Here is a 13,357-nt window from a genome sequence, read left to right on the forward strand (position 1 = left end):
TATATTGTCAATAAATCTTCAATTAACAAAATAAGACAAAAAAATAAAATAAAATAATAAAAAAACAAGCTGCTGTGTTACAGACTCTAACAGTCTTAACCGTTCTGTCAAACTTCAAAGTTTCAATGGGCTGTGTTGTGTGTTACCTGTGCCATCAGGTGTGCTCCGTACAAAGGTTGGCAACATTTTGACAGTAGCAGAGTCCTGGCTGCTCTTTGAAAGGCCTCGGTCCATCTCCGYCCTCATTCTCTTCTTTACCTGAAGTCACAAAGAATGTTTTCAGTTTTACTTATTTCAAACTTTGGTTTCAGCTCTCACTGACGGGACACGGACCTCCAGCAGCTGCTCTTTCGTCAGGTGGAATTCGGACAGAATCTGAGCGATTTGGTGGGACTGTTCAGCGAGTCTGTACGCCACAGCAGTGACCATGGCAGCACCTTTCCCGCTGCCGCTCTCTGACAGGAGGAACCGAACGTCGCAGTCTGGGACCAAACGTCGGACAGTCTTATGAAGACGACGAGCGTATCTTAAGTCAGGAAAAAAAAGTTTAGGTGCTAAAAAACAAATATTTAGTAGTAAATACGTATTACTAGGAATAAGTGACGTTTTAAATGGCCACACTCACTGCGGGTGCATCTTGTACAGGGAGCCATCGATGCCMACGGTGGTTCGGAGTCGCGCCGCTCCTTTGTTCTCCTTCAGCCTCATTAAGATGCCGGCGAGGACAGCAGCTACCAGGCTGGCAGAGCGGAAAGAGACGATGGCACAAACCTGAACAATAAGGAAAAATATGGATAGAAAGTCATCAAACTGTACAATATTCAAACTTTACTACTAAAAGTGCCCAACAGAAATTAGACAAGTTATGTTTTTTTAAATACAGGGTTACTACAGCTTAAAACAAGTTAAATTTAAGACTTTTTAAGACCTYTTYAATGCCACTTGAAATTGATTTTAAGACCAACTTCACAACAAACAATATGAAAAAATAAATATCAAAAAGAAAATATTAGGATGAGATGCATCAAGACAAAACCAAGAAAAACTTAGCGACAATTTTAAGATAAGATAAGATAAGATAAGATGAGATAAGATAAGATAAGATAGACCTGTATTGTCATTGTACAGAGCACAATGAATTTACAGTTCAGAACACTCATTCAGAAGAACACAGAACATAACAAACAGGAGAACAGGTGCCCTGGTTCATGCAGCCACAGACCCTGCACAGAGCAAGGATCATCTTCATGAAGACATCATGAGGAGGTGCAACCCTTAAAAGAAAAACTAAAAACCACACAAGGGAAGATTCAAAAAGAAACATTTTAGCCAAATGTTTACTTTAATACAAAACAACTAGAYCTGAGAGGCATTCGGTAAATTATTTTTAAAAACTGAAGACGAATTATTATCATCCTATTTAGCTACAATGTGCTTTTTAAGATTGATTTAAGACATTTTAAGGTTAATTAAGGCCTTATTTTTGGATTGATGAATTCAATGCCTATTAAGACTTTTTAAGGATCTGCAGGAACCCTAGAATAGTTGTATAAAATCACCACCCCTTGTTTATGTATTAAAAAAAAGTCCTAATGAATCATTTTTCTTTTTGTCAAATAGATTTGCAAACATATTTTAAGGTAAAAAGTGTAGAATTTCATTTGCTTCAGTTTGACTTATTCAGAACAACGCCTTCAGTTTATATTAAAACATTTTTTTGGGTGAAATTTGAATTAGGAGAGTCGCAATGCAAGTTTATCTCAAACCAAGTACAAGTACTTCAGTTTGGGTACTTGCCAATACTGAGTACTTACTAAGTTAGAACCTAAACATCACACAATAACTTCAAAAGGACATTTCTTTTATACAAGGTGGCTCTCCTTCCTTATAGGTCTACAGCACTTCTGAATGGATCAGTTCAAACAGCGTGATGTGAAGTCACTAAATTAAAATAACAAAAGATTTTCTTTTAACTTCAATGATTTTTTTAAATATATAAATGACAAACTTTTCACTTGTAAAATGAGTATTGATACAAGTATTGATATCGGTCCCCAGTAACGGACATTTTGGACGAGGAGTACTTGTAAAAAAGCTGCCCGATACAGATACTGACTGAATTCTATCCAGTGATATTTGGTAAAGATGCCTACATGCTGCACAGCGACGCAGTCATCTGCCGATGGTTCCACTCCAAGTTTGGTTAAAATCTCGTTTGCCTTGGTTAACCCCTCTTTACTCCTAAACAAAAGAAGAGCACACAGACAGCGTGACTAAWGTGAATGTGGTGAATCGTTTTGTTTTTCATGCCTTTATAACAACACAAATGTAATCGGTTCTTCGGTGCAGTGCTGTAACTTACTTCTCTATAGCGGACACGTGCTTGGTATCAAATTTGCCTTTGGTGAGAAGCTCAGGGGTGATCCTTCCTTCGAAGAGCAGACCTTCTCTGGCCATCTTCACCAGGATGAGACGGACCAACTCGCCCATGTACATCCCACTGACCATCTTCTCAAACCTGCACAAGAGATGCAACGACATTGTTTGAACAATGTTATTGTTTGAAACCATTATTATTATAGTTAATATATATATTTCTTAAATAGGGGCAGATATAAGATTTTTTCTTCTTTCTGCCACCTTTCATTTTATCTGATATGTATTTTTTTGTATGTGAATTTGTTTGTTTTTAAATTAAATGAATAAATATTGTCAAAAACAAACAAACCACGGGACAATTCAACATTAATTAAATAGATGTAGCGTTAAGTTTTTTCCAGGATTTATTTTAAGTCTGACATACAGCTGTTTTCCTGGGTTGAGAGAGCCTCGGTCAATTTCTCTGTCAAACTCGGTTCTGATGTCCTCCAGCCTGCCATCATCTCCAAACGCCCCCCACTCGGTGTTCACGCACATCCTGCCCTCGTCTCCCTCCACCAGGTCAATGTGGCGCAGCTCCTCCATGTAGCAGGCGTTGGTGCCGGTGCCTGCGACCGCAAAAACAAAGTCACGAACACGTTTGATCTGCCTTTCCCATAACAAACGATGTCTTTAACCGAGCGCGCTACCGATGATGATGCCAACTTCACAGCGCTGGTCATCAAAGCCGCAGGTCATCATAGTTCCAACCGTGTCATTCACCACAGCCATGATGTCAGCTTCGTAGTCCTGAAACAATTAAATCCAGCGATTGTTTGACAGCTTTTATTTCATGTCATTTCTGAAATACAAAGTCAAAGTAAAAACCAAGATAAGACTCACTCCTCTTCTTTTGATAGCTTTGTCGAGCAGCTGGACAACATCCATCCCTTCAACTCCGCTGGCTTTAAAACGCTTCGTCCACGTTATCAAATAACCCTGGAGACAACACCATGTCAAAGAAACCCCCTTTTTTTTGCTCTTCATCAAGTGGCAGGGTATTAAACCCTAAATCCATGTTGCTCACCTCATTTAGCTTGGTCTGCTGGCAGGGGAAGGAAAAGGTGAAACCAACAGGAAGCTTCTTTTCTTTGATGTTGTGTTTTTCCATAAAGTCACCGAGACACTCYGCCACATGATCAAAAAGCTGGAAACAGACGAAAAAAAAAAAACATTAACTCAGGAGTTATCAACCAGAAAACTGTGTATCTGAATCTGTATTTCACTGCAAACCCACTTCGGTTCCGGTGCCGTGGATGATTTCATCGGGCGTGTCGTAGACCTCACTCTCCATCTGAACGGTCTGCTTCTTCTCGTGGCTCACTTTGACACGAAGGATCCTGAAGTTACTCCCTCCTAAATCCAACGCAATGAAGTCTCCTTTCTCTGTCGAAGCAGAAAAAAAAAACAGGAAGCTGGAACATTAGTAAAAAGATAAAATCAGTCAAAATGTTGCTGTCTTAAAGCAGCTGATTAGGCAGAGTTTGTGTTCACGAATGACAACTAAAAGATCTGCTTCATCAGTTCACACGAGAATAAATTAAAATATAAAAACGTGAAACTGATGCAGTTAGCTTTTTTATCATCAGAGGTCGTGTCGTTGAACCAAAATCCTCACCTATAAAAACACGAACACATTCTTGTACAGACATGCTGAGCTCAACCCTGTAGGTCTGCTTCATACCGGTTCTTACTTTACTGTAAATGGACTTGTTAATGAATAACACAAGCAGGCGCTTTATGAAGGGTTTATTTCACCTGGTGTAAAGCTTTTCAGAGCTGAWTATTTCTTTTTTTCTACTTGATTTCATGATAAAATCTCTTTTTACAACAGTGTCCTTGTCAATACAGAAGCAGCTGCGAAGTATGAAAAGACGACTGACAATTAAATGACTGTTACATGAGRAGTTATTAGGTTATTTAATTCAAACTCATGTGAAGATGCTGTTGATTCATTTTATTTTATGTGGCTGGCTTTAGGTTTATTTGAAGTTCATTTTAATTATCCAACCTTAATTCCCTAACTACTCTACCTTTGCAAACACAACTATTTTTTTTAAGTCAGTCAATTTTACATATATTGAGCAAATCATTTATATTTGTGCAAGGTTGTGTGTGAAATGTATTCCTTCCCCTAAGAATWGTTAGTTTCCTGATAAAACTGAATGTCACTCTTGATTATTTTATTTAACAACGGCTGCATGATTACAGTTAATCTCGGAACTGAATGTGTGTAATGTCGTTCAGTCTTGTGTCCAATTTTTTGTAAACAAAACAGAGATTTGTTGGCATTAGTTTTGAGCAATTTAAGTTGATATTTTGCAACTTAACTTAAAAAAGATTCTGAATACAGCAGAAACAAGAGGACAAAATTTGAACAATCATGACTGATCATCACTATTAATTTAGTCTTTTCTGAATTAYATATAGCCTTTGTAGTCCTATCTTTATTATTATACAAATTAAATCAAAATAAATATATGATTATTTAATCTCAGTGTCCCAGCACTGATCAGGTTGCTGTCATGTCATGTTATGTCACAAYGCAGTACAGCCAGAAAGAGAAATACAGATGGAGGGCAGGGAATGAAGTAGTGGAAGATCTGCCGTAGTTGTGTAGTTTATAGCTACTCCAAAAAWTTTAAACAGATGAAAAGGAAAAGGGGCATTATTGAGTACCAAATATTGTCAGACACAAACGTGAGAAAGGTAGAAAGCTCATATAAAAAAATGCCTTGTCGGCAAATCTTTAGGTTCTGTTGAAAACTCATTCATCTTCATCAGGTACGGGTCGTGTCTGACATATTTGTGAACTAATTGCTGATTTCTTTGTTTGAAACTGGATCTAAYTTCGCATAATTCGGACACCCTACAATGGTTTCCTCCACAGACGTTTTACTTCCTGCCCTCTGTTTGAAGTTGTGCGTCATCAAAACCACGTGACCGAGTTCACCTGTTCCATCAGGAATGGATCGCACGAAYGTCGGCAGCATCTTCAGTGAAGCGGTGGCGTTGGTGTCCCCGCCCAGTCCTTCGACCAGCTCCGTCTTGAACCGGTGCATGATGTCCAGCAGCGTCTCGTCAGAGAAGCGCATGGAGTACAGGTACTTATCAATCTGAAAATACATATCAGAAAGAGAAGGTATTTAACTTTTGTCTAAAATTTAAACACATCTATCTGGGACAATGGGATAAAGATTTATTYGCAGCTAAATACACGACACACAGAGAGAACATAACTGTCCGAAAATTTCTTATAATAAATAAATATGATCCTTATTGTTGCACTGCATTCCTGAAAAGCACAATACTGTCTGTGATACAGCATCTTCAGCAGCCACATCAGCATGAAACAGGAAATTTACTGTGACTTCATGAAGTGAAATGAGTCAAAGATCAGATAAGTCTATCTAAAAGTTGTTCTGGACCGTATTAACAGCCAATCAGCTGATTAAAAAGTATACTAAAGCAATTAGCATGATGTCAGGATGTCGTAAAGCTGAATCCGCCCACTTCTGTGAGCCTGAGCCTCCTGGACTTTAGGAAACAGGATGTTAAACAATTCTGGAGAAAATCGTTGTTGCATCAGYGTTTGATGACGCACAGAGCAGAGCAGACCTGCTTTATGGTACAAGTGTGCCAAATAAAACGTCAGGCCCTCAGTGATTCACACTGTGCAATGATCAGGCAGGGATTTTTATTTAATAATTGACTAATATGATTCAGTGTGGAACTATTCAGAGAAGGTTGTGACTTCCACATCATCACTATTTCCTTATAGCTCTGGTTTGAAAGACTAACCCTGAGAGACTGGGAGGGTTTTTACAGGAAATAYGGTAATTCCCGCTTTCTAGTTATATGGGTCAAAAAATATGTTAAAAAACTAAATGGCAAAGTAGTAATTTTGTTTATGATAAAACATACTGACATAAATAGGAATAAAAACAAAACATTTTAAAGTAGTCAGTGATAACAGATAATAATTCACATCTGAATAACAAATAAGCTGGATAGTTTAATATACGGGAACTGTTCAGTGCTTTGTACTTGTTACATTCCTTATAGTAAATCTAAATGTGGAGTCTGATACAGAGATGAAGGCTCATTAGCACGTGCTGTAGTCAGAGAGGTGCCCACAGCTAAAACATCTGCTCCTCAGAAACTGAATAAAATACGTTCACAGGATCAGGCCTGCTGGGGGCTGGATTGAACAGTCTAACCTTCTTTAAAAACAGCTGACATGTTTGTGCTTGGCAGTCCTCTCCCATTAAAACTCAKAACACACAGTTACTCCAGCTCAGTCTCTATCATTTATTACAAAATTACATGCAAACTGAATATCCAATARTACAAAGTACAATTAAGAAGAAAAATTAAATAAATCAATTCGGAGGAATGTGGATGTCAAACAAAGCTTTGGTCTCGTTAAAGTGTGTTGAAACTCGAACTGCTGCTYATTGTTGCTACTGTGTCCATCATAAAATAATAAAACAGCAAAGGAGTCGTGACAGGTAGCTGCTTTTTTTTAAATGTTTTTAATGCAAGCGACCCTAATCAACCATCTAACAGGAGGTGATAAAGGGAGGTCAGAGGTCAAGCTGCTGCACCATAAATATCCGCAGCTGCTATAAGCAAGACTCCACACAGAGTCAACGTGTTTCATATGAACACATCAGTTACATTTCAGCTAAAACTTTTTTAATTCAGGGCATCAACATCGCTCTGTGTGGCTCTCAGCTAACAGAAATGCTCATTTATTTATTACTTAATGTCACTCTTAAAGCTTAATAAACTAAAACCTCCCTACAAATTCTCTCATCATGAGAGTGGACAGCATGAACATCTGCAGCACGACGGTTTAGAGCAGGATGTCTCTTTAGTTCTGTGCAACTCTTTTTCATTTGCAGYACAAGTTTTGACCTTCCTGCTGCCCTCACTGCAAGGCAGGCCACGTTTTCTGCAGTCTCTTTCTGATTTTAGATGTTTGCCCTTTGACTCAAACAGCTGTGAGTTATTTAAAGACTCTAAATTCAGTTCATGGATGCGTGTCTTCACGTTGGTCAAGCCTTTGGTTGAGCTTCCTGAGCTGGCCAGTCCTGAATAAATTAGCGGGCACTTGAAAACTAAAAGCCCTCAAATGAGTAGTTTTATTGCAGTGGTTTTATTTACTGGAAATATTTCTGAGAACTCTTTCAGTGCCTTTACATWCCTGCAGGCATTCCCAACATTTTCACTGTAGCTCTGTAGCTATTTAGGCCTGGGTGCAATGATTTCCCACATTTTGAAGATAAAGAAAACAAAAGAGGATAAATGTGAAGACAAACTCCACTTAGACCTCATGATTATCAGCGCCTGATCTGAACATCACATTTCTCATGTGGATGCTCYACTTCGAAAGTTAAACCATAACTTCAAATTGCAAACTTAGTTGTTTTTAAGCATTAATATTTGTTTTGTAAGCATATTTGTTGAAATCTCTTAAGAATATCAATTTTTTATCATATGATCAGCATTTTTAGAGCTGATTGTTATGTCTTTTTAAATCTTACACTTCTAAAAAATGAATGTTATGTTTATCTGACACAGATCATGATGACTCCTCTGGCGGTCAGCTGATGTAAAAGTATCCTTTGAGGTTTTATGTTGTGAACTCTTTCAGCTGCCAGCTCACTGTTTCTGCAGCTGCTTCAGCTCCTGATGTCCATTCCCCTCCGTTAAGTGTCCTGCTGTTGCAGTTTCTCTCTTTTATCATTTGTTTAGAATTGTAAGAGCAATTTCAACATAAAAAAACGCTTCATAAGCCCTCACAAATATAAGTTTCTATCATCTTAATGTGAAACAGCCTTGCTTACTATTCTCAGTTAACTAGATGAGAGGTTCTCAAACTAGGGTCTGCAAACCATAGCTAATAGGTCCTCAAAAAATTACAATAAATTGTTGATTAAAAAAAATTAAACTGCATAAATCGATATGAGGGAAGTGCACCAGAAATAAAATATATTAAACCAAAATAAATTATTATTATAAATTAATTTTAATTAGCATGTTTATGAGGGAGTCTCTGGAAATGTCTCACCCCTGTAGGGGGTCCCCAGACCCAAACAGTTTGAGAATCCCTGAACTAGATAATCCTTTTTTTCCCCCCTTCAGCTTATCTGCTCACTCAACCGTGTTTTTTGTCATTTGGACATTTAATWTAACAGTGTAATTTCCTGGAAAGGAAGTTTAATAAGAAAAGTGTCTTAAGCTCAACTAAAACATYGTTATATGCTCAGTTTGAGATCCAGAGTTCAGTTTAACTCAAAGCAGAWGGGTTTAGGGAAGCAGCTGATTTTATATGGAACTATTAGAAAACCACAAAGCCAAGACTGACTTCAGTTCCTGCTTCAGGACAGAAAGCCTCTCTGACAGCAAACCTCACTGGTGTTCATGCAAATCCTTTATCATGACAGGGCAACATTTTATATGACCTACAGTATAAAACAAAGGTCTTTAGTCATCCTACATTTTGTTAGATYTTGCTTCTAAGCCAGACTTCCTGATAATCCTTTTAAAATATGTTTTCAAAAGCTTTTAAAGTTTTTATTTGGCCTTTTTTGATGCTTCTCATATCATTTTCAGTCCAGACAAACGAGTGTTTGTTTGTTAAACCACTTAACCTTAGCCCTATATGAAGTGTTCAGGCATAAAGCCAGTTCTTAAACTCAAGGAATGAACCAGTGCCATATCAATTCACAACAGACAATTTTATTTTATTKTGGATCTTTAGGTACATTGTGCTGTATGTACTGTCATCATTATATGTTCCCATAACATGACATGTGTGAATTTAAGTCATCACATGAGATAAAACCAAGTAGAGCTTTTACCAGCAGCCTGTCACTAAAAACGTTTGCTAATATCTTTAGTTGAATCTATAAAAAAACAAAGTTAATACAGTTTGAAAATATATATATATTAAGAACAAAGTTATTCAAAGGGGACTACTAACTCAATATTGACAGATACCATACCCATACCATACCACCTTTATTTATAAAGCACTTTGAACAGCACAAGGCCAAGCAAAGTGCTGTACAAGAGACAGACACAACAGGACATAGTTAAAATTACAGTCAAAATACAAATAAAAAATAAAAATATGGAGCATTTATATTTACAGTACACAAAGAACAGAGTTATAATACACAGTGAGGTTTTGCACCATCYCACTCAGATGATCAACCAGCAGTTCTCAAGCTATTTTCATCAAAGCCCTGATTTCATCCTTCCAAGTCAAGCKGACCCCTCCCCCCTTCCCTCAAAGAAAAATAACTCTTTGCTACTCCTCACCTCTCCCAAAAACATGTTCAACCTTAACCCATTCATTAAAATATTATATGAATAAGGTGAAGTCTAAAGATTCACAGTTGGTACTTGTTGGACCTGTTTTGTGGATTTTTACAAACAATAACATGATAACATGATAGCTTTTCAACCTCTGAGCAGACAGGTTTACACCCTGGATCCCCCCAGGTTGGAAACCATTGAACTGAAGGATGATGCATCTCTCAGGTCTTTGTTGGATGTTTTCTTTTCATTTCTTAAAACTCACCACATTAGACACTGTTAGTTGTTGATGATTTTTATTAAGCCTGACACATTTTTATCCTCCCCCCATGTCCTTGTCCTTTGTTTAAGGTCTAACTACATAATAGCATGGTCAGGCACAAAGACTTGGACTGAAAGTGAAAACTTGGAAAGACCTTGAGAATTTGTTGAAATCTTTAGTTTTTCATCCTCTGATGAGCGAGGTGACGTTCCCAGAGGTGACACGAGGCCGTGTGTTGTCTGCGAGCATGRTTTTTACCGTAAAAAGGTCATGCTGAGCCCTCAGCTCACCTCTGACACGATGTGGAGTCTGATTTACAATTCAAAGAGATCACGCTCTACTCCCGCCTCCTTCTCCTTTCTGTTTGCATTCCTTCTCCCAACAATGCCCTGCTCTCCTCCTCTCCGTGGGGTGATTCAGGGAAACCAGACGCCACTGCGTGTGTACATGCACTACTATGCAGTGCATGTACACACACACACACACGCGCAGCAACACCATGTGGAAAAATACTGACCTCTACACTGCCACCTTCTGCACGTACCCTTATTCCAACTTAAKCATGCAGAGACACAGTAGATGTGAACTATAAGAGTGAATCAGGAAGTTAGCCAAGGACATTGCAGCAAAGCTGATGTGACAGAATAAGAACTTTTTACTAAGCTTTAAACACCACACTCTCAACTAAAGGGAGTCCAGACAAATCCTTATTCACTAAAACGCCCCCGCACTAGCAGCACACCTGTCTTTGTGTGGAAGCGTGTGGATGTAAGCCTTCTCTGTCACATTCAGTCACATGATCCAAAGCTGGCCTATTTTAGGGAGGCAGGAAGAGGAAGAGCGCCGGAGCAAAAAAGGGGAGGGAGATGTGTTGAATTACAGCAGGTCCAGGCTGCAGAGGAGTCTTTTACCTTTACAGACTGGAACCTGACTTTGTAGTCTTGTGCTGTGGGAAAAGAGAGAACCAATTGCACTAAACCCAGAGCAGCTTTGTCAAAGACAATACAAGAGAGGAAGGAAATGAACTTTTTCCACTCCTACAGGAAGAAGAAAAGCACCGGGTGCTGAAACTCTAGATACGTGACATCATTGCGAGACGACAACCAAAGGGACTCTGCGTCTTTTTGTACGCGTCTCCAAAGGCACGTGTTGGGGAAACGGCCTCGCAATGATTTCAGGTTCAGACAAAACAAGGAAGCACAACAATGGCTGATGTGCACCAGGAAAGAATTTTAACCTTGACTAATTAACTTTACAAGTTGAGSTTTGTTTGCCCAACATGGTTTTATGACACATTCAGTACTAGGAAGTGAGACTGAGTGGAGCTCATGTTCAGCCCCACCCCCCCAACAAACAGGCAGACATAAGCAACTCAAACTGGTCCAGTGAGTTTATGTGAAGAGTCACTAATCTGAGAACCGYTGAAGAATACACATTCATGATCTATATTTCTCAGAGCAGAACTATTAAGCATCTAAGCAACATCATCTGAAGCAATGCTTCTCATTTGTACACCTAAGGTCACAGTTCACATCTTCTGTGGAAAAATTATGAACACTATCATCCTAYATAGCTTTTTGAATGACCTCATTTAGGAAAAAAACAGATTTTTAATTCTGACTGGACAGGTGAGCTAACAGGTAGTCAACGAAGGACCAAAACCAAAGACGAGTGATGTCATTTTAAAATAGTTACATGCGCACAACTGTTAAAGTGGGTCTTACAAACAATACTTTACATTGCTGCAGTTTCACATTACACCAAATTTTATGGTATTTACAGACACAAATAATAGCAACAGCAGCTGGTTGTAGCACTATCGCAGGCTTAAACACACCCTGAATAATCAGGTTTCTGCTGGAATAACAGTTTAAAAAGAAATCGACAACAGTGTAACAGTYTATAAAATAACATTTGCATGAAACACTATAGAATTGTAACAACTGGAGCTGTTTAAAACAACAGCAGTCCATTTTGACTTTGGCCCCATTTAGACCATTTGTTAACTTGTCAATCTGATCAAAACTAAACTCTATTTCTGAAAATAGTTAAGATATTAACCTTTTAAACTCTTCCTTCAAATGACATGAATTATCCCTTTAGCTCCACAACTGTTCTTTTAGATTGTCATGAAAAAAAAAAGATTTACTGAAAGGTTTTCTGCAACAGTTATCATGTAGTACATATCTGCAATGACCTCTAAGTGATGTGACCTTGCAGTCATGATCAGACAAGTGGCCTTACTGGCTGGTGACTGATAGGTTTGAGTCTAAAAAGACTCTCTGACAATTGTAGTTTTGACAGAATCTGCCACCAGGAACTGTCTCATTCATGGAATTTTCTGTTTGATGTTTATWTGTAATTAATTAAAATATTAATAAGTTGTGTCTCCCTTTATCTCCCTTATACATTTAAAAACACAAAAAACACACAAAGTGTAAATCACCATTTGTTTGGATGAGAATACAAGGTTTCTTGATAACACGAGTCAAGACACCATTTTGATTTGATTCACAGTTCTGCAACTGATATACAGTAGTGCAATATCATAAGCTCGTCTAACTGYACTCATTCTGGCCGATCACGATCTTTAAAATGTCTGACCTGCMGATTCAAATTTTAAAATAACTGACACTGTCAGGTGTTTTATGGTCACAATACCCTTTCGATGTCCGATCTTATTTTATTGAAAAGCATTGAACAAAACCCTTGAATCAATACAAACTTGTTTTAACTGGACATTAGGTGGTGCTCACAGCAGAGCAAAAGGTGACAGTGGCTGATTTTCAAACTTTGTGGAGGTAGATGAAAAGCCAATCTTTTCCATCGATCTTAGTATCATCCAGTCTCCCAAAATTAAGGAAATCTGCCCCTACATCTAACACAATCATTATGTTAGATAGACATATGATATCGATCCACACTGAGTATATGATGATGATATGGATCAATGTTTTTGTTTTGCCTTGATGTATTTGAATCATTAATCACTGAATCGATATATTGATGCATTTTTACACCTCTACTGTCAGTGCTGCAGCCTACAGTATTTATCTTATGTGATATTAGTTTTATACGATTGTTTCTGTTTAAGTCTCATATTTGTACAACACTTTGTGTTTTAAAAATAAAGCTGATTAAATGACATATAGTTTAATTTAATCAAAGTCTGGAGGGTGGGGGTGGGGACTGGACACATTACTGGAACTACTGATGAGAACAGTCAGCGGACAATTATTGGTATGAATAATTTATTTTGGTTTCCCTCTTCTTCCTACTCTGCTGACCTCTGCTGAGCAGTGGCACTTCTATGTGTGTGCGTGTGTGCGTGTGTGTGTGTGTGTGTGT

General features: G+C 38.2%; 1 protein-coding gene across 1 annotated transcript in view; it reads right to left on the bottom strand.

The window, feature by feature from the left end:
- Positions 1–13,357, bottom strand: part of LOC106513162 (hexokinase-1) — a 20,376-nt gene that overhangs the window by 5,848 nt on the left and 1,171 nt on the right. The window contains exons 2-12 of the mRNA XM_014001853.1: positions 5,372–5,534; positions 3,656–3,804; positions 3,446–3,565; positions 3,262–3,357; positions 3,069–3,168; positions 2,804–2,987; positions 2,363–2,518; positions 2,154–2,241; positions 626–771; positions 334–526; positions 147–258 (exon numbers count right to left, since the gene is read on the bottom strand). Of these exons, the coding sequence (XP_013857307.1) occupies positions 147–258; positions 334–526; positions 626–771; positions 2,154–2,241; positions 2,363–2,518; positions 2,804–2,987; positions 3,069–3,168; positions 3,262–3,357; positions 3,446–3,565; positions 3,656–3,804; positions 5,372–5,534 (1,507 nt within the window). The remainder of the gene's footprint in view (positions 1–146; positions 259–333; positions 527–625; positions 772–2,153; positions 2,242–2,362; positions 2,519–2,803; positions 2,988–3,068; positions 3,169–3,261; positions 3,358–3,445; positions 3,566–3,655; positions 3,805–5,371; positions 5,535–13,357) is intronic.

This window comes from Austrofundulus limnaeus, unplaced genomic scaffold (assembly GCF_001266775.1).
Source record: "Austrofundulus limnaeus strain Quisiro unplaced genomic scaffold, Austrofundulus_limnaeus-1.0 Scaffold10, whole genome shotgun sequence".
NCBI lineage: Eukaryota > Metazoa > Chordata > Actinopteri > Cyprinodontiformes > Rivulidae > Austrofundulus > Austrofundulus limnaeus.